Below are 21,557 nucleotides of genomic sequence, written 5' to 3'. Positions count from 1 at the left end.
GCCTGTGTTGTTTTCATACCATTAAATGATGCCTCTCAGGGCCGTGTCTCATGCAGAGGATGTTATTACTGTAGCTCGTTTTACTCTGATCTTCCCTTTGCAATGTGCTTGTTAGCCCATCTCACTTTATCACTCAATCACAGGACCAGGAATGAACCTTGTGTAACTAGTATTGTCCGGCATGGGGACGGGCATTGTCTGTAAGGGAGGCCAGGGAGTAAATAGAGAGTACATTTACATGGCCAATAAAAATCAGATAACTAGAATAATCAGTTACCCCAATAATACATCTGACTTTTGCAGATCACCAAAATACCTGGTGATATGTGTCAGTTAATTTGTGGATTGTTAGAGTAACAGTTTTATATGGAAGACAAAGTACAATAAATAAATAAATGCACGCAGCACCAATCGGTCACATTTGGCCCTGTCTGTGACAGGAGCATGCCTTGGCCCCGCTGTAGCCTTGCCTGCCCACTTCAGGATCACTGGTGTCCGCACCAGACCTAAAATGTCTCCTAATGGCTGCAGTGACGGGGCATGGACACACCTCTGCAGCAGCGGTCTACTCCACAGGCCCATATTAAACACGCACATGGCCTGTATCCACAAGTGCTGGCATCTGCTCTGCACTAATTACAACAGCTCTACCTGAGGTCCATGAAGAGAAATGAATCATTTCTGAGTATTCAAATGGGATCAATCCTTACATGTACTCTAAGTGTAAGTGAAGGTATGATAATAGTGCAACATATTTACATAAAATATAACAGTCTAACTATATAAATGCCTTCTCCGTAATGATTACGAACAGTGCTGTTGCAGTGCAGTGTTTTGCTTGAGTAAAAAAAAAAACCTTATTAAACTTTAATGGCAGTTCTGGGATTTTGGTGCTCCCAAAAGTAAGCACACAGTGTTATTGGGAGCTTGCTGATTATTTAATAATAATAAAAATAAATTAGTCTTATATAGAGCTTTTTCCAGAAGCTCAAAGTCTCTTTATAATACTGTGCATTATTAATTCTATTCTCTGTGGTAAACTACTACTGTGTCATACACCTGCTCTGGGATAGACTGCTGGAAGCTACACTGCCAATCTGCACCATCTGTCCCTCTGACCACCACCAACACTTGCTCACACACCACAAAGACACTACAGGCAAAGTGGGTGAAGGGTCTTGCTTAAGAATACAATGGCAGTTTGAACAAGAGCCATAGCTGCTTCACTGTGGCACCTGGTATTCCAAGTGCTCTCCCATAAGTACTAACCAGGCTCGTCCCTGGTTAACTTGAGATTAAACATGATTAGGCATTGACAAAGTTGTATGGTCATAAATATATGAAGACCTGCATTTATATAATTTAAACTTGAAAAATTACCAAAAAATACTAAAATAGAAAGGTGTTGTAAAATCTGTTATTAATGGTGAAAAAGTTATTTCACTGCAACAAATAATTTATTGAAACTATAAAAGTCATTTTAATGGCAGTAGAACAAAGTGAGTGAATCAGCCAGTGGATCCTGTCGTTATCTTAGAGCCATGAACGTCCACATAGTCCATCTTCCACAGTGCTGATGATATGAAAAGGCTATTTCTGGAGGGAGACTGTGAGCCCAAATTTTATGGCAGTCTATCTGACAGACAGCAAGACATTTTAGTCAAAGCCAAATTATCCTTGTCAGGTTGGAAAAAAGGAATTCTCCTGTCTGGCCATTTATAGTTAATCTCATGTTAGGTGGAGATCCATTTTACTCTTGGTTATCATCTTACCCAAGACACCTTTCCTAAGTCAAAATAAATTCTGGTGTTATTTTGGTACACATTTGGTATATTGTATTTATGGTTTAGACTTTTTTTTTTGGACTAGATAAAGGCGCACTGTGTCACTTTTCCTACTTGCCTCTATTGAGTCGCTATTGCTTGCCTGGAATGTTCCACAGTATTCAGTAAGATTTTTTGGAGAAGCCAGTCCTAGTAACCAATATATATGAAATGTTTATGTCTAGTGTTACTAGAAGGCAAATATTTTCTGTATTGCTCAATGCACTGATGTCTGCAAGATAAAGTAAAAACATGATATAGTGAGGCAAGACTGACAGCGAGAACCACAGTGAACTAATTACAAACACATCACATTTCTGTAGACTCCCGCAGACAGTTGGAAAGTTTTCCTCTTCCTCAGTTCTCAGCTAGAAAAACATAAAATTTGGAGAAACCTAAGAGTACAGCTCCGAACAGCAGTGTACAATATGTAGCCTTCAGTGCATTGTAGTCAATCAGTTTTTAACCTGGTTACAGAAGCTGGAGGTCTGGACACAGTGCTACCAGATACACAGCTCTAGGCGAGCTGTACACTGGGTTTGCTGCTACAAACACTTGAAAATTTGGCACTACTGAACAAGCCTTGTTTTACAAAGCCCCAAGATCTAAAACACTGAATATCAATGTCAAAGAATGCCAGGGGGTAATTAAATTAGACTGTACTGAAAATATAAAAAGCTCTCATTTAGAAAGAACAGCAAGAAATTACAACAATACAAATTGTGACCTTGCAATACATTTTACAAAGTCCATATTTGGTTTTTGAGTATTTTGTGTCCCCACAATTCATACTCAAGGTAATTCAAAGTGCTTTACAAAATAAGAAAGACATTAAAATCACAATACAACAAATCAAAAGATAAATTATCACAAATAATCAGTATAAAATTAACATTAAAGGAGAAAAAGTACAGAATAAAAACCTTTCAGTCATATGCACAGCTAAACAGAATTGTTTTGAGCCTGGATTTAAACATTGTCCAAGTAGAGGTCTGTCTCACATCTTCAGGAAGATTGTTCCAGGTTTTAGCGGCATAAAACTGAAATGCTAATTCCCCATGTTTAGTCCTGACTCTGGGCACCAGCAGGAGGCCAGTCCGTGAAGTCCTCAGAGTGTGAGATGGTTCGTATGGCACTAACATATCGGAGATGTACTTTGGTGCTAGGCCATAGAGAGACCTGTACACAAGCAGAGCTGCTTTAAAGTCTATACTCTGAGCCACAGGAAGCCAGCACAGAGATCTGAGCACAGGACGCATGTGTGAAGTACTTCTAGTCAGGACCAGAGCAGCAGTGTTCTGGATGTACTGCAGCTGTCTTACCGCTCCCTTGGAGAGGCCAGTGAGCAGGCCGTTACAGTAGTCTAACCTACTGGAGACAAATGCATGGATAAGTCTCTCTAAGTCTGGTTTTGACAGTATACCTTTGATTTTTGCAATGTTTTTAGATGGCAAAAAGTTGCAGATGTTATTGATTTGATGTGACTGCTCAAGTTCACCCCTACATTTCTAGCCTGATTTGAAGGTTTTAGAGAGAGACTGGAGGTGACTGCTAACACTCTATGTTTCTGTGGGACAAAGACTATGACTTCAATCTTGTCTGAGTTTAGCTGGAGAAAGTTGTTTTGCATCCACACACTGATCTGTTGGATGCAGTGGCAGAGTGAACCCACTGGTTCATATTCACCTGCTGCCAGTGAGACATAGATCTAAGTGTCATCTGCATAGTTGTGGTAGGACACATTATTGCTGTGTATTAAGTGTCCTAACGGCAGCATGTAGGGATTGAACAGGGGTCCCAGAATTTACCCGTAATAGAGCCCCTGGACACTGCCAATCACAGTGTAAGCTTCAAACCAAATATCCTTTACCACTGCCACATAGTTTGATTTAATAGCAGTATGAATGTAGAGTTTTGGTCTACAATCTGCCTAAGAGAAAACAGTTATCTAGATTTCCTTCAAGGAAACTACACTGTCAAGTCAAAATATGTGACACCCAAGAGACCAGTAATATGCCAGACCTGGAAACATTCACAAAACGTGTCTAAAGATAGATTCATAGAAATTCACGGGCTGAGAAAGACTGGATTGGCGGCTCATTTTTTGGCAACATGCAATGGCTACAACACAGAGACAATACAAGCTGTCCTGGCTGGCCACTGGGAATGTGTCTCTGCCTATTACAGTCCGCTTTAGTTCCAGGTTTTCTTCTTTTCTTTTAGGTTTATCGTCTAAAGGATGTGTAGCCATGGGCCGCTCTGGGTCAAGTCTGCTGCACCAACAAAGGCTGCTTTATCCCCAGGCTACAATCAACTGAAACTCCTGTAAAAGGAAGAGGGAGAGCACAGTAGAGAAATGTGCACAACAATTTAAGGGGCTATTGTCTTTCCTGGCAAATAGTATTTCTTTGGCACCATGTTGGAAAGATGGACACTCCAATTTTGAGTTCTACAAAGAAAAAAATTGCCAATGTTGCTCACTGTGTACACATCTATCATGATTGTTTTAGTTTGATATCAGTTTTAGTGTTATTCTTCTAATTCAGACAGTAATTTGTAAAGGTAATTGGGTACATTTTGTATATTCTTTTTTAAAATGGTGTCATGTCAAGTCTTGTCTTGTCCTAATTAACAAATAACTAAGCAATGTTTTTGTCTTTTCTTAGAATTGGTTTGTGATGGATTTAGTCTAGTCGTGGAGGTAGTTTTAAAAACAAAATTTGATGGTACTTGCAGGCAATGTGGCTCTAGAATCTGATCAATTCAGTCTGTTTTGTCAAGACAGACAACTTTCCTCTGGCCTAAAAGTTCAATTGCATATTTTTTTCCCTTTGTTATACCTTGTGGGAAAGAAGGTAATTTACATAATATGGAAAAAAGGATTATTGTGGATTTTCAGCCATTCCCAAACATGCTGGACTAGTTGACACTTGTGGAGATAGCCCCATGAGGCTGCAGTGGTGACATGCACAGATTGGACCATTTGTCTTAGCGCTGAGTGTTGACAGATTGCCCTGTCATTAATGTTTCCATCATTCTGTCTCTTCCTGTTCCTGGTTCTGTCCATCCTCCCTTCACTTCCTTCCTGTAAGAGCCCTAACACAGTCTATATGCAGTACATATCTGTCAGCTCTTTCAAAGGACTTAGATAAATTACATATTCTTTTCAATAATTCAGTAATCTTCTTTTGAATTATACTGAAAGCAAAGAATTAACATTGGCTGAATGTCAAAGTCAGGGAGAAAGCCAGATATAGCCTCTGTTTTTCAAATTCATCTCATTTGGAAATGCATTTTAAAGTGAATTGATTGATTATACATTCTACTGAGACTTGAAGAGCTCATGATGGATGTTGTTCCTGTTGCAACTAACACAATATAATATTAATTGACTTTGATTTGGTTAAAATATGATTCAAGTTCTAATGATGAATACAAAACATGTTTTTATACTCTAAGCTGCATAGTGAATGCACACAGGGTCTATTGTTCTTTTACTGCTACTATACTATAGTAGTAGATTAAAGGTGATGCACTGGCCTCCCTCAAACACTGGGAGATGCTCCTCTGTCTCCTGCCTGTGATTCATACACCTTCAGGCTCAAGGAACATCAGCAGCACTGGGACAGCCTCCCAACACTGCATCCCAATAGGCCTCCCATCTCTCCTGTCAGCTGTCAGCTCAAAATGTCTCCTGCTTGTCACAATAAGGATTTACCATCTCTTTCTGCACTGCAACTATTTTCTTTTGCCCAAGTTAAAAATCAAAAGTATAATTCTGCAACTTCGACAAATGCAGTGCTGCTGACATATTTACGTTTTCACATTGGGCTATTGCTTCTCATAACTGTAAGCACTTTTCCCTGGCTGTCTTGTCATAAGCATTATAGGCATGTTACAGAGATGACAGCTTGCCTTATGCCGTAATTGTCAGTCCACGTGACTGTGTAGCTCTTGTCATCAGGAAGGTTTGATAATGTTTGCTCCAAGCTTGTCTCTGAGTCTGAACTTGAACTGGAGATAGCCCTCCTGAATACCATAAAACAAACTATAGCCCTAGAAAGTTATTAGAAAAACATGTACTGTAGGTGTTTGATTGTAAAATGAAAAGCATTTAAAAAAAAAAAAAAAAAGCCTGACTGAACAGATACAGCTAATCAAGGAGGTTGTTTATGCATACAATAAAACTAATATGGTATTCTATCACTGAGAGAAAATGGTGACATAAGCATAATATCCGTGCCAGAAGTAACAATATTATACAACCATATATGTTAACAGCTGTAGTAAGACATTGTACACAAAGTACAAAGAAGAGCTTCAGGCTGAATGCTAAGGTCAGGGTAATGAGATGACCATAACAACAGAGCACCCAGTTTGCTCATGGTTTGAATGCAAGCTGTATACAACACATTATCCGAAGAAACTAGAAATTCGAATAAAGCACCATACCTTCTTTTGTAATATTTTTGTTTTTATTGCATTTTTTAAAAATAGTTTTTTCATTGCGATAACATTCATTTATTGGAGACAACTCGGTTTAGATAATTCATGAAATATTTAAGTACTGAGATAAGAAATTACAAGATTAAATACTGTTGAGATACCGCAGGCCTACATTAGTTTCTAGGCTTCAGCAAACAAGCAAGTACAATAAATGACAAATACTTGAGCATACTTTATAGCTTTGTCTTTATTTTGATATCCACAATGGTTGTAAGCTATAACAAACTATGTGATTCCTCTTTCTTCCCAAGTTTGTAGATGGTGAATATAGATGACCCATTAGGATTGGGTGACTAAAATGGGAACTCAATCTAATGGCTCATTTCCTCTGAGAGATGAGACGAGCATTAGAGGCTTGACCTCTCCCCAAACTACCCTCTGTTTCTACACCAGCCTTTGTTATAATCTCACACATCACCGTTTCACTTAATCCAGAAATAATATCAAAGACATTAGCAAAGGCAAAGGGCTGTAAAATCCAATTTGAAATGTATTCTGGTAGACTTGATCGCTCCATATGTGGGCTATCACAATGTGGCACGGGGAACATTTTTCTTTTGTGAAGGAGGAGATGGCGATAGTGGCAAGGTAAAGTATAAAAAACGCACTTCCCTTTCACACCAAGTGACAGTGTTAATTGGCAACCTATTTCTAGAGGTTGTTTGACAATGCTTATTTGATCTGGAGGTAAACCTAGTCAGACTCACAAACATTTGTATTTTTTTTGTTTCAGAAAGTGCTAAAAACAAAAACAGAACATTAGGTAAAATAGATGTAATGAACCCCCCATGTCACTCACATACAGGTAGAATACGGCCCAAAGCCTGGATAAATTAAAATATTGCGTCAGGAAGGGGCACCTGTAAAAACATAATATTGAAATCTATGAGAAAATCACTGCAAGGTAGAAGGCAGCGGCAGCTTCGGAAAGGAAAAAAAGGGCAGTTTCATCCTTGAATAAAAATCCCCATCTTGGTATATGCACCAAATAAACACAAAGGCTAGTGTCTAAGCTAACTTGTAATTATCATGCCTGAGTGTAAGACTAGTATGACTAGACCTTTATACTTATACTTTTTCATGCGCTAACTGTCTCAATGGGATAATGAGCTGCATAGTGTCAACAGACCACAGTGCACTGGCCCCAAACCTTTAATTTGACACTTGCATTGTCGATCATCAAGGAGAGAATGACAAAGAGCTCCCACAATTCCTTGGGGCCGAATGGTTCAGTCGGTGTGTACTTCAAAACAGTAGCAGTAGCGGCAGCCAGTATAATGTGGAGTGCCTCCTTAGGCTCAGTGGGCTTGAAACAAATGGGTTATTTAGAGCCTACTTCATTTGCACTTGCCTGGAAAGGGCAGAAAGGAAACGAGGAGCCCTTGACGGTTTTGGAGTTGGACGTATTTAATTAGCCAATTCACTCCCAGCTTTGCCGCCTCGATGAGCACAATACTCCTTTGTGTTTTCTAGGAGTAATAGTCACTAGCAGCATTTAACAGACCCATGCATGCACTGATAGGAAAGAAATATATGGTGACAGTTTAGCGTATGATTGTGTCATTATGTGGCCAGTGTTGATTAGTTTTTTGCAACCGCATCAATATTCAATGCTTCAAATGACAATTTACTGAATAACCTACCCAATTATAACTTGGAAAAAGCCTGCAACTATTTATTAACATCCCCTGAAGTTGTGCTGGGTCATTCTAGCTGCTTTGGGCATGAGGTGGACTTTAAAGTGTAAAAACTACAGCAGACAAGAATTTGCATTTTCCCACCAACAGCTATTTCAGTTTTCCGAATCATTTACATATGCATGCAGTAGTATACAAGTGTAAGCCAATTAGCTTTATATTAGGTCAGACAACTTCAAAGAATAAAAATAAAAATACAATATTATGAAACTGACTCACCTAAGTGCTTAATAAGGGTTTGCAAATCAAAGTGGCAGAAAAGTTAGCTGCAGTGTCAACTTCGAAGCTTATTAAGTAAGTTGTAAGACTGTGCATTTGACTAACGAGAAGAAACCACTTTTTGTTTTGGGTCTTCTTCTGTGTTACATAAAAATATCAAACAACAAAATAGATTCAGAGACAAACATCACCTAACTCTACAAGCTGTAATTACACTGGAGTGGAGTGAGTATTGCTGCGCCCTCGGGCTTGAGTGTCTCTGTAATAAGCTTTTACTAGAATTTAACTCAGTCCTACCAGTCATCTACAGAACAGACAAAAGAGAAAAAGCATGACAGCAAAGCACTGTTTAATGTGTGTGGAACAGAAAATTAATACAATTGAGGAACAGAATGTTTACAGTCAAAACTACTCAACTCCTTTCAGGACTTTCAAAATCATGGTGCCACAGCTTGCTTTAGCTCTACTTGAATACTAATACAGCAGTTAGCAGTTTAGAAATCTGATTGAAATATAAAGTAATACAAATGGAAAACTTAAGGGGATTTGTTCAAAACAGTCCTCTCTAGTTTGAGAAAATAGAAGTGTCAGGTCTCTGTCACCTTAACCGCACGGCACGTTTCCACATGTTGGTCCATCTTCACAAGGAGAGCTTGGAGTATACAGTCTTAGATAGGCCACCTATGAAACAGGATACAGGGGGGTAGTTGTAAACACACATTTTCTTAAATGTATTGCTGAATTACACAGTAATATTTATTTTCATAAGATGTTTAAATGACATTTTTTATTTTAATGGATCATCTCAGATCAATTTTATTCAACAAATCACTACAAAATACATTACTGCATATTTCAAAAAGACAGCCTGCTACAAAATGCTTATCCCTTGTTCCAGTTGATCCTATCTGAATTTGGAACCTCTGGCTCAATTTACTATTTCACATTTAACATTCACCTATAATTTGTCATTTTTCTTTGTTATAAAGATAATGATTAGGAATGTATATCTCCCTGGGCTTGAGCAGTAACACATTATGTGCAATTACATTCCTCAAACAAGTGAAAACCACAGGTGGGAGAGCTTTTAATCAACTTCAAAAACACACATTCAGATTTTTTTTCAGCAATAGAAAACTAATGAGCTCTGTCCTCTCTCTCCATCTGCTGAAGCTGGGCGTTTGCCTGCTGCAAGCAACGTCCCGCTCCAGTGAGGGCTCTATATTGGGAAGATGGATGAGGGCATTTGCGACACTCAAGGCCTGGTCTTCTCTGTCCCTTACACCAGTGTCTGCTCCCACTCCTGCGTATCAATGGTAATTCATACAAATGATTCACAAGCAGCAGGGACTGGAGGTGAGCTGCTGCTAACACAATGACAAGATGACGACAACATATATAAGGAAAAGTGAGAGACTAGCAAGGCTAGTGTGAAGGGTGAAAATCACTAAGCAATTCAATTCCACCATTTCACCATTCTGTGGTTAAAAACACTGCAAAACTAACAACAAACTAATTTAGTGATGAAGCAATAAATTAAGCAACAAAAATACACTTAAAATGAATAATTAATAGTAACTAAACCATAATTCAATCACAAAACACTAAAAACTTAATTTAAAACTTGCTGTAAAACAAAGATGCCACTCTATTGGGTATGCTGAAGGCAACATACCAGATACATCTATAGATTTTTATTTTTTTTTCTCAAAGACAAACCCTCCCTCCAAACAAACACATAGCAGATAGTCAGTAACAGACTGCACACATGGTTTTCTAAGAATGATGCAACTGAAACCAACTACTCTGGGCCGTGGATCAACTGGGAACCATAAAAAACTGTTTATTATGATGCCACACAGATTGGGAGTAGTGTCAAACCAAACAATGACAATGTTACATATTAACATGTTGGAAGAGGGAAGGGAAGCAGACCAAATGCTATCCCCTTGAGAAGTCTCCAGCGCATCATTAAAACTCTGCTGGACATTCTTTGAATGTACAATCCCAAGAAAAAGTAGCAAGTCAAGCAGATCTGTCATGTTCTGTTGAAATAAATCCCCAGGCTTTTCTCCGTAATTGCTTATGTGCGAATGTGCAGCTAACATGCCAACATCGCCCATTTTAGACCTGTGGTGGTCCTAACACCACAACAATATTTTCAATTCGAAAGTGTTAGAATGCAGTTGATGAGTGAGATTTTATGTTTGGAGAATTGGTAAAGTCATATGATTGTATAAGAGCAATTTTGATAACAGGCCAACCTATAAGCATAAGACTAACGTTACTTCATCATTGAATATTATATTATATATATATATATATATATATATATATATATATATATATATATATATATATATATATATATATATATATATATATATATATATATATATATATATATATATATATATATATATATATATATATATATATATATATATATATATATATATATATATATATATATATATATATATATATATATATATATATATATATATATATATATATTCAGAGCCATCTTTTGTTCTCTGGTTCTATTCCTGGTCAAATATGGCTTAGTTTTGAGAATATGCAAACCTGTTCACAATAAGGTTGCAAGTTTTTCTACTAAAGTACTCTCGGCTATTTCAGGTCTGAATGAGAAGAAATATATGACTGATCGGTAACAGTACTAAGCTTAGAATGAGCCAGGGCAAGAAACAGATTAGCCCCAACCTCATCATGACTACATGACAACCCCTGTATTTGACGTGTTTATCAAACCAAAGCTGAGGATCTGGTTGCATGGTCTCATCTTTGACGAAATGTGTTATTAAAAGAGCATAGTGAAACAATAACAGCTGCACACATAGTCTGGTGCTTGGTGTTATCATCGCACTCCATAGTTGGCACGCAGCTGGGAGGGATATTTTCACACATGAGAAACCTAGACAACAGTGTCAAACAGCTTAGACTAAACAACACTGCTTCGCTTAGAAGCTCATGCAATATTTATCAGAATGAAAAAGAAAAAACTAACTAATTGAATTGGAATTGGATACAGATTCTTCCTGTCTGAAGAGATCCAGAGCTCCCAGTCATCCCAGTGGAATAGCTCAGTCTGTAAGCACAGCTGTCATCGGCATTATTATTAGCTTTGGTGATGCTGCACGGCCGCTGAGTGGAGACATGATTAATGGGCGACATTCTCTCACCTGCCATTCAGCACACTTATTGTGGTTAGTAAAGAGTGGAGTGCTGGATCTCTCAAACCTACGGACCACAATCCTTCTTCATGTAATGTAAAGTTCTGTAAGATGGCACTAGTTTGTTACCATTAATGTTCTGGTTAAAAAATGCTAAATAAAAGTTTTGACTTTTCATACAGTTTCTACAAAGGAATAGGGAAACATGAAACATATTGATCAATATTGGCTCTTTGATGCAAAACATTAGATCTTTCAGTCTAACCTATATAGCATCCCATGTGAGCATGCATAGAGATTAATAAGTCAAGTGAGAGATGACTCTTTTTGGGCCTATAAGAGGAACTCAAGAGATAGTTGCACCCTCTGTCCCGATGCCAGTGAAATGGGGTGTAACAAAAGAACACATTCCATACGCAATAACAGGGCAAGTGATGGTGCAGGCTTTGATCTACTAACAAGGACTAAAATAAACCCAAAACACACTAGTTTAGCTGGGGCGTGCCCGTACAAAGGGGGATGCACAGATGGATTACGATTATCCAACCGATAAATAAGTAAGTAGCAACATTATGTATTTCTTTTTTTATAATTGCAGTGTCTTGCTATTGTATCATAGTGACACATAACACATTTATAGCATGTCCTTTGTATTGTTTAAAATGGGCATATTGTCCCTGTAATTATATAACATGGAAACTAGATCAAATGTTAGATGCAATTTTTTTTTAAGCAAATACAATTTTATAGTCGATTCTGGAGTAATATTTTAATTGCCTGTACCCATGTTCATAAAAGTTGGCCTGCTGCTTTAAGATTATGATCTTATACCAATTATCTCTTGAGTAGAAAACAAAAAAGCAGGACAAGCAGATAATTGAAAGTTGAATCCATGAGATGAAACATGGATCAGAAGCTACTGCCTGTTAATTACATCCAATTATGCCACGCTAACATGTAAAATAAGCTTGTTTTGATAGGCCTCTGTTGCAATACATCAGCAGTCCATAGAACAGAAAGTGTCAAACTCACTGCGGGGGTTTAATAAGCGAACACACATGCGAGAAAGCAAGTTTACCCTTTGTTTGTAAATTTGCCTATTAAAAAGTTATTAACCAGGGACTGATTGTGACAAAAATAAATACATAAAAATAGATCATTATCCATGCAACAAAATAGACTTTCTTCATTAGTGTCTTGTTAAAGAGGGTAAATTATCCTTGTGATCAGCTGGATAATTCCTAGTTTCTATTGGTAACAGTACATTACACTGTGTAAGTTCTATTTCCAGACCACAAAGCACTGTGCTTAAGCTTTCTCTTGGGAAAGATTCATTACTTAATTAGTGTTGCTGAATGTCACTGAAAATGCTTGTATTTTGTTTTATTAGTACATAATGGCACTGGTTGCGCCAAATATGCACAATATGGCCATTTCACTCAAACAGAGGATTGTCACAGGGATCAGATCATAATTTGATCATTGTATTGCCTGTTTATGACCATTTTTCACTGTGACAATTGCAGGATGTATACAGAGTAACATATTGTTTCATGTTGGTACTAAAGAGACAAATGCACTGTGTAATTGGGGACATGCACTTCCAACATTAAATACAAAAGGCAGAAAAACTAAAACACCTAATATTTTTATTCTAGCTTTTAATCATATTTCAGTGCTTTTCATTTTGGATTCATCAACTCACTCTACCTTAACTGCCCTTTCTTTCTGTAAGTTATAAATAATGACTTCTACAACTTTGTGCTAAGTGAGTAGAGAACAATGGTGCTAATTACCCCATCACTACCGTTAAAACTGCTTCGGGAATATAAGTGTCAGCCAATTTAGCACCTCTTATTTCCTAGTCAAAAGCTTTCTTCTTTGGCAAGTCAGGCTAAATATACATTTTACACAATAGCAGCAGGTTTATTGAGAAGAAGCAAGAAGCAGCCAGAAGTAAAACCTTTCATCTGACCCACATAATCCCAAAGGCAAAGCTGTTAACGGAAAGCTCTGAAACATGAAATTAATTAAAGCAAGATGAAAACACTGCCAAGCATGGCTGAATATCAGGAAAAAACAAGGCACTGTAAGTTAATACTAAGCAAAATAAGTGATTGGTGTCAGCCAGGAGCCCCGCTGAACTGCTGATGGGGGGATTTTACATGAGATGAAGACAGGTAGATGGGGAAAAAAAGTGCTTGTGGTTTCTATGGGACTCCGGAGTCCTTCGTAGTTTATCTACTGATTTTTCTTCATTATCATTTATCAGCCAGCCAAGCATGAGTCTTCGTCCAGCTATGGTTTAGGCTTTTTACATTTAAACCACTGTTTTGTACAGTAGTTCTAGTGTAGTCTATGGGTATTCCTTTAGTTTTGGAGAATGACGATTTAGTACCAATTTAATTCAGTTCTTGGATTCAGCCCTGGTTTATTCCTAGTTTAGACCATGATTTAGTCATAGTTTAATCTTAACCACTTGACTTTTTTGCTGCTATACTGTTTTCATATAAACCATTTTAAAGCTCCTGATCACATTGCGAAACTTCATCTGGAGTAGTTCGACTGTATGCATGTACGGTATACAGATGGCACATTCTGATCACCACTTTTAGATCTGATCCAGACTGAAGTTTCTAACCCAAACTCTTTTTGTCAACTCTACTGGTCTTTGGAGAAGATTAAATAAATATTTGCTTATTACTTAGAATATTGTTATCCCACTTCTATAGCTGTATATGTTCTGTCTTATTTTTTATCATCATGTCTTTTACAGCAATTATGGAAGTTTCACCTGATATGACTGCATGCATCTCAGAGACGTGGGGAGTGTGGCGTTGCTCTCATCCAACAATTGCTGCAGCTCTTCGCACACCTTCATCGGCAGCACCAGTGGATGTCCTATGGAGTTGACCTCCCAGTTCGTCACTGTGCTGGACACACACAGGAAACATGATTTATAAAGACTGACATGACATTAAACAACCACATTGTTTCCCACGGTGTCAGAAAACCCACAGGGTAGGTTTAGTTTGAATTAAGCAGCTTTACATCATAAACTCATGTAAACAGTAGTAGCAAATACATCTGAAGCAAGTGTGCCAGCCATAGGTATGTATTTGCTGTTTTAGGTGCCATTTGGAGCACTTTTGACCAATATAATCTTTTACCGGTAATTGCTAATTTAACAACAGCATCAACAACAGAGTATCACTCTGAAACCATGGATATGTGAGAGGGTAGGACAGATGCTCGGTGAGTGTGTGGTGTTGTACCCAATTATTTTGGTGATACTTACCAATTCATGCAGACGACATGAAGTTTCACCTCATGTTTTATTACCTGAACCACATTATGCACTAACATTTGGAAGATTACCTCAGTAAGTGGTCACTTTAATTGTACGTAACTGTGCTCTGATAGTATGGTCACTCAAAGCATATGCACACCTACAGATCACACCAGTTCTCTTATAAATATGATTTGAATTTAATCATTGAGGAGTGAACATGAATGGCAGCACCAACCCTCCTTCCATTCAGCAGAAGAAAAATAGTACTGTATAGATCTGAAACTGTGTGTCATGCATCTACTTGGAGGAGTGGCAAAGTGTAAACTAAGTAGTTTAGTAGTAGTAGTTAACTTTGTAAGTAGTATATTTATTCTTATAGATCTGCAAATATGTTATATTGGTATATTTCTCTGGGTCATTGTGAGATTGTGAGAGTGAATGGTTGTCTGTTGTTGATCAACTCTACAACTAACTAGTCATTAATTATCCACCATATCCCACTTCAGGCTCATAGTTATCAAGAAGGATTCTAGACAGCACAACAAATACAAGATGATGATGAATGAAAAAAGACTCACTTAAACTTTCCCTTGATTATTTCCAAAACATATATGGTGGAGGCTTATTAAACGTACAATCAACTCACTCCTCCAAGTGATGAGTGTAATCCACTTAATGGTTGCAATTCCCAAGCCGCACTAATGTGTAACTAACTCTATCCTGAAAATACAAGAGTTCAGCTCCCAGGGCATTACATTTAATTTAAAAAATGTCAGAGATGAGTGATGCAGGTTGAATGGGAGATTATGTATGGGGGAGAGGAAATTAGTTTCAAAGCAATTTCTGAAATACCATTCCTTTGGCCAAAAAATGGGGATGACAACATTGCCCCATTTTTATAGAAGTGACAAATTACATTATGTTTCAGTTGTTTTAATTATAATGCATTACTACATTTCTAATAATCCCTTGGTTGCAATTGCAGCAGAGGTCAAAATCATCCTCAGTCTCAGGGGCTCAAAGAAAAAGTAGAGGAGGAAAAAGTGCTGAGCACTCACTTCTGACAGAAATAATGAGAGTTGAAGGCCTTTCCAGTGGGATGGGAACCACATGCAGTTTTCTCTACACCTCCCAAAAGCATGACAGTGAGGTACACGTGGCTTAAGCTCCAGTTTAAACAAGACTGCCTAAGTGTGCAACAAATACCAACGTTGTTTATGCAACTGACAGGTCCAGGATGATAAACACCTTTGATGCATTCTTGTATGAGAAATATTAGACAATTATTTCTGAGTAGGGAACCTTTGTGCAAAGTGTTCTATTAAAACCTGAAATCCCTGCACCGACAAAATAGTCTTTCAGCCCCTTGCAGCGAGCAAGTAGACAGGTAGTGATTGAAAGCATGCGTGGCAAGATGAAAGGAGAAGATTAAGGAGCGCAAAACAAAGATTGAGGGCATGGAGGAGAGGATGCATTAAGGCTTACTCTCTCTGCTGGATGCCAGCGTCTGAGCAGGAGATGTAGAGGAGTTTCAAGGATCTTGATGCACTGGGTGAAGGACTCAGAGAGTCTAAGGATGAGGACCTCACATTTTCAATGTGTGACCATGGGATGGATGCTATAATGGAGTCATTGTTCAAAAGCCAGACCTAAAAGATAAACAAAAAAGACAAATACAATTGAAAACTTTAAGAATACACAATTACAACAATTACAACAAATGGATGATTAAGCTATATCATATTGAGTCTGGATAGAAATTCAATCTTCAGAGCCCTGAATAAAGAACGTTTGCATAATGAGCAAAATTTTATTTTTATTTAATTATGTAATGAAAAATCAAGGCTTTCGCCAAATGTAAAAGATCATCTAAAAAATTTAATACTAAAACAAATATGATGATTATTTCTGAGACCATAAATCACTTTATGACATGGCAGATATTCCTCTAAAGAGGATGTTCAGATGTTCACGTGAATTTCCATCTGTTTAATTTCCAAAAAGTCATATCAATAACTGCTCTGAGGCACTTGTACTGTCACAATGAAACGCAAAAGCTCAATAGCTAATAAACTTTATCCGAAACAAGCAAGATAGCACACGGCGCCAACAAGGGTTGGTTCCTTTCTCAAAATTTTGTTTGAATTAGCCTGATTATATATTGGAACAGAGATCCTGGATTAATTACTTGCCAGACTGATAACAAGCAGACAAACCTTAAAGATTATTGTTTTACAACCCATGTTAGCATTTATGTAGTGCAAAGATATATATTTTTTAAAAACTCTTTGATTAAAATAGCTGGTTCTCACCAACAAAAAAGGCTTTCCATCAGGGGTCTGAACAGAAAAGTGGAATGTGCTCAGAGAGTTGGATAGCTCACACAATTTGTCTGCCACCGTTTTCTCCAAGAAAAGAGATCTGAGGAACAAAAGTGTACATTTGCATATTTAAATTCCACCTGGAACAGTTTAAAAGAATATGAACCTGACCATTTGGGAGACTATTAGAACAGATTAGATGCAGGGATGGGAGATGACGATGTTGTATTGTATCTATCAGACGTTGTCTGGGTAGCAGTCAGGTTTGTTAAAACAATAAAGTTTATTTAGACGTATATGAAATAGACATAGCATGCATTTTCAATGACAAAAAAAAATCTTTATAATGTAACATAACTTTGGAGCAGTATGCAGCAGAGTGTGAAGCGGCTGGGATGAAAATCAGTTCCTCCAAGTACAAGGAAAACAGGTCGCTTGCCCTCTCCAGGTGGTGAAGAATCCCTACCTCAAGTGGAGGAGTCAATCTATGTTCCTACTCTCACCTATAGTCATGAGGTTTGGGTAAAAGGACAAGAAAGGAAAGATGGCAGATACAAGTGGCAGATACAAGTGCTCAAAATGAGTTTCCTCGGCAAGGTGGCTGAGCATTCCCTCAAAGATAGGGTGAGGAGCTCAGTCACACTGGAGGAGCTCGAGGGAGAGGCGCTGCTCCTCCATGTCAAGAGGAACCAGCTGATTTGGCTCAGGCATCTGTTCCAGATGCCTCTTACATGGTTCCCTGGTGAGGTCTTCCAGGCATGTCCTACCGGGAGAAGGCCCCAGGGAAGACCCAGGACACACTACAGTATGTCTCTCGGCTGGCCTGGGATGAGGGAAGTAGACTTCTGTCCCTGTGACCCAGCCCCGGACACGTGGAAGAAAATGGATGTATGGCTATTCATCTTGAAGTAAGCTACCAATACTGACATCTCCAGGATTATCTAATCTGTAGTATTGATGAATGGTCTGCATGTAGTTCTGTCTCCTATGTTATAAATGTGACAATATTCTAGGCCTCCTTGATACTCACTGGATGAAATTGAATCAATGATCAACTAATCATTTTGATTTGCAGTGTACTTGTTCCTACTTACCTACTAAGTAAATCCTCTCGCCTTCGGTCCCCTACACATCGCTCCACAACCACCTGTGTGATGTAGAACTTTAAAGTCTCTATGAAATTACAAGGTAAAAATCAGTTATTCACAATTGAATGCTAAATGTAGCTTACAAATGCAAAATACAGTATTACCTGGTGCCACTGCTTCTCCCAGTTCTGAAGAACAGCTGTTACATGAGAGGACTTTGAGCCTATGGCATGGTTTCTGTCCATTAAAAAAAAAACTAAATGAGACACCAATCACAGCTGTATACTCCTGTCATTAGCTTGGCTGCTTTTAAACCACAATCAATAGGCATTATAACCAGGCAGGAGACAATGGGGGAGAGGCAGAGAGAGATATATGATCCACACGTTGCCATTTGTTCTCTCTCCATTTCTCTCACTTTCAGTCATGCAAAGAGTGCCACTCATGCAGTGAATGACTAATAGAGGATAGGAGAAATCAATCCTCATCAAAAGTGTTTCAGTCCAACTTACTCATGACATTTTCAGAGAATTGTCTTAGATACAGTGGGGTGGGCTAAACTTTTATATTTGAATCAATTATGATAAATGCATTACGATTGTATCTTTTTCAAATGTAAGGATAAATGAGTAAGCAATTATTATTCATTAACTATGGCTGCACAACATATCGCAATTTAACCAATTAGATTCTCCTTACCTTGGGATCCTTGCTGTCTGTTGCACAAACTGGGCTTATTTCCTCAGTAAGGGTGTGTTCACAGCTCCCATCTCTGGCTAAAAGCAGGAAGGTATCGCCAAGTAAACAGTCCTCTGCTCGAGGCAACAACTTCTTGTTAGCGAAGGGATCCGGGTGGCAACACCAGTCATCCACAATAGCATTCCAATTTCCATTCGGGAGAGGAAGAACTCTCTGGAACAATCTAAAAACAATTAAGACCAAGTTTAATGGGCATAATCTGATTCTATTTTAGAATGATAAGCAAGTTTATATGGTGTATGTATTTATTTAACTTTGCTTGTAATGCTTCTCTAGGCTATTTTGAAGGTAGTATAACTAGTTTATAATCAATAATAGCCCTAAATGTAAATTAATGTAAATGTAATTAATAGTAAACATTAATAAACAGGAAAAATAATTTAACATAGTTTTGTGCAAATAACAAACCCCAAGGGCGTGGATATCTATATTGCAGAAATATCCGTTTTCAGCATATCACATTGTAGAGCATTGAAAAATCCAAGTTAAAAATAATAAGAAAGATACCACTGTCTATCTAATTCATTTCAAGCATAGAGACAATTGTTTTTAATAGGTGGAGCAGACCTTTACATTGCACCAAACTCCGTAGCACTTCTATAACTCTCACACAGTCTGACAAGTGCAGACTCAAATCCAGCATCCATCAGATTTCTTCCCATCAGTTGTGTGGTTGGGTCAGCCCATCAATAAACTTCTCCTTCATTCACCCATCGCCACTCTCATCTGTCTACTCCTCACCTGTCCTCCAGCAGCCTGGTCATGCAGGCCTGGCAGTGGAAGCAATAAGTCTCTTTAGCCCGGAGTGTCTCCATCACCTTGTCAGAAACCTCTGTGGAGAGCCCCAGGCAAACAAATATAAGGCACATTAAATTATTAGACTTGGGCTGTAATGAGGCACTTGATCACTTAAAAATTGGGTTTGTCAATGGCAGCAATCTTTAGGCAGAAAAATATATATATTTGGCTGCATTTGGGGGTGTGAAAAAGAATATTCCTTCAATAGTTATAAAAAGTGAAATTCAAATATTATAGATTTTAGAAAACGATCTACTATTATTATGATAACTAACATTAATTATTGGCATTTAAGTAACAAATGCTTGAGATATTTCATATTTAGTGCAGAATTTCATGGAATATATTGCGTTTGCACTTTACCACATTATTCATTAGATGCCATTGAATTAGCAATACACTGAAACATGCTTATGCTTATTATGTGAGTATGTTTACCTTTAGACTGATCTGTACTAATGCGCAGCCTGAAATGCAGTTCCTCTTCACAGTGGTCTCCAGCTGATGTAGGTATGACAGATCCTGGCTCAAAAGTGACCCCTGGTGGTAAAGTCAGGCTTAGCTGGACTTCAGGTGCTTTTATATGAAGAGTGGATTCTCCACCAGTAACAATAGCCTCAGAAGGATTTTGAGAGACATCTTTTCTATAGAGCAGAAGGTATGACATTATTTCAAAATAACATTTTAAGTTACACTTTATAGGTGTTCTGTGAAACAATACTTTCACAGATACACATGTATTAAGAAATACATACATTCAAGTGTACCAAAGTGTAGTAAAATACACATAATTGAGACAATTTGTTTAAGAAGTGAAATGATATGATAAGTGTGCTATGGGTTGGAATGTGATTCCTTCCCGATTTGAAGGATTATGTGAGGACCTTCCCCCATTTAAAATACATAGTATTTTGATTGGGGCAATGAGGCCTTTTTTTAACCTCTCTGACCATAGAAGAAGAGGAAGGCAGAAGACAGGTGATGTTCCTTTGTTTTGACTTTGACTGCACTGACAGGTTTCCATACATTAATATTTGTGATAATCTGTCATAGTCAATGGTTCAAGCACTGAACTAGTGTTAAAAGACTTATAGGCAATAAGACTTGAGTTTAAAGCATTAGGCCTATAGTTTAAGTTCAAAATGGTGTCAGATGGGTATATCATGGCAGAGTGTATTTAACATGAAGCCATCAATTGATGTGTTTTGAGCAGCTAGCCTACATGGTCATCAAGTAAATGATCTGTTCAGATTGGAACAAACTCTATAATCATGCCTGTAACATACTATCTGCTTTAGTTAGCCTTTACACAACCCAAAGGCTTTAAATTCTGCTACAATATTTCAGTCTATATCCAAATGCATAGAACTCTCCCAGAAGTAGCCAGTGAACTGACTATCCATGGGATTTGGTGACAAAAAGCATATTTTAGCATAGCCTTACGTTTAAGATAAAATCTTTATGTGTTAGCTGTGTTAAATAGCGCATACGTTCAAACACTTACCTTATGATAAGTAAACCAGTCTGAAGCCTTTTCCTAAGCTCTAGAAATACTGCAGTTCCAGTCTTCCCTGGCATCTCAGTGTGTGCCATTCATTCACAGAGATATTCAAAAAAGATAACAATTCATTCATAAACCTGTTTAAAACAACTATGCCCAGAAATTATATGAACATGGACTGAACATGTAAAACAAAGCGAGAGCACGCAGCGCGGTGCAGCGTGACTCTTCACAGGATCTACCGGTTTAATGAAGCTACTGTGACCATCAAGTATTTACGACAACATCCTAAAAGGACATTTCAAATTAAAGGCGTCAGGCTACTGTGGTCTTCAGCGCATAACATACATCTTCATTAA

The 21,557-nt window shown here is 37.9% G+C and overlaps 1 protein-coding gene across 1 annotated transcript; it reads right to left on the bottom strand.

Moving 5' to 3' along the window:
- Positions 1-8,579: 8,579 nt before the first annotated feature.
- On the bottom strand, positions 8,580-21,438 carry ube3d (ubiquitin protein ligase E3D). The gene is made up of 10 exons (XM_033981685.2): positions 21,202-21,438; positions 20,136-20,341; positions 19,641-19,731; positions 18,840-19,062; positions 18,305-18,377; positions 18,147-18,225; positions 17,044-17,152; positions 16,217-16,380; positions 14,234-14,372; positions 8,580-8,926 (listed from the first exon to the last, which is right to left on the bottom strand). Exons 1-10 carry the CDS (start codon positions 21,288-21,290, stop codon positions 8,849-8,851), a joined length of 1,251 nt encoding a protein of 416 aa, XP_033837576.1. The 5' UTR covers positions 21,291-21,438; the 3' UTR covers positions 8,580-8,848.
- Between the last annotated feature and the right edge of the window lie 119 nt (positions 21,439-21,557).

Source organism: Periophthalmus magnuspinnatus, chromosome 16 (assembly GCF_009829125.3).
Source record: "Periophthalmus magnuspinnatus isolate fPerMag1 chromosome 16, fPerMag1.2.pri, whole genome shotgun sequence".
In the NCBI taxonomy this organism is placed as follows: Eukaryota; Metazoa; Chordata; class Actinopteri; order Gobiiformes; family Gobiidae; genus Periophthalmus; species Periophthalmus magnuspinnatus.
This window is presented reverse-complemented; position numbering and strand designations above follow the sequence as displayed.

What these genes read in the sequence shown, in the direction of transcription:
- ube3d (XM_033981685.2), bottom strand. Translation starts at nt 21,290, where the DNA reads ATGGCACACACTGAGATGCCAGGGAAGACTGGAACTGCAGTATTTCTA. An exon ending in ATGGAAAGCCTTTTTTGTTG is followed by an intron (nt 16,381 to 17,043) that starts GTGAGAACCAGC and finishes TTTATCTTTTAG; the next exon opens with GTCTGGCTTTTGAACAATGA. An exon ending in GCTGGCATCCAGCAGAGAGA is followed by an intron (nt 14,373 to 16,216) that starts GTAAGCCTTAAT and finishes GTGTGTGTCCAG; the next exon opens with CACAGTGACGAACTGGGAGG.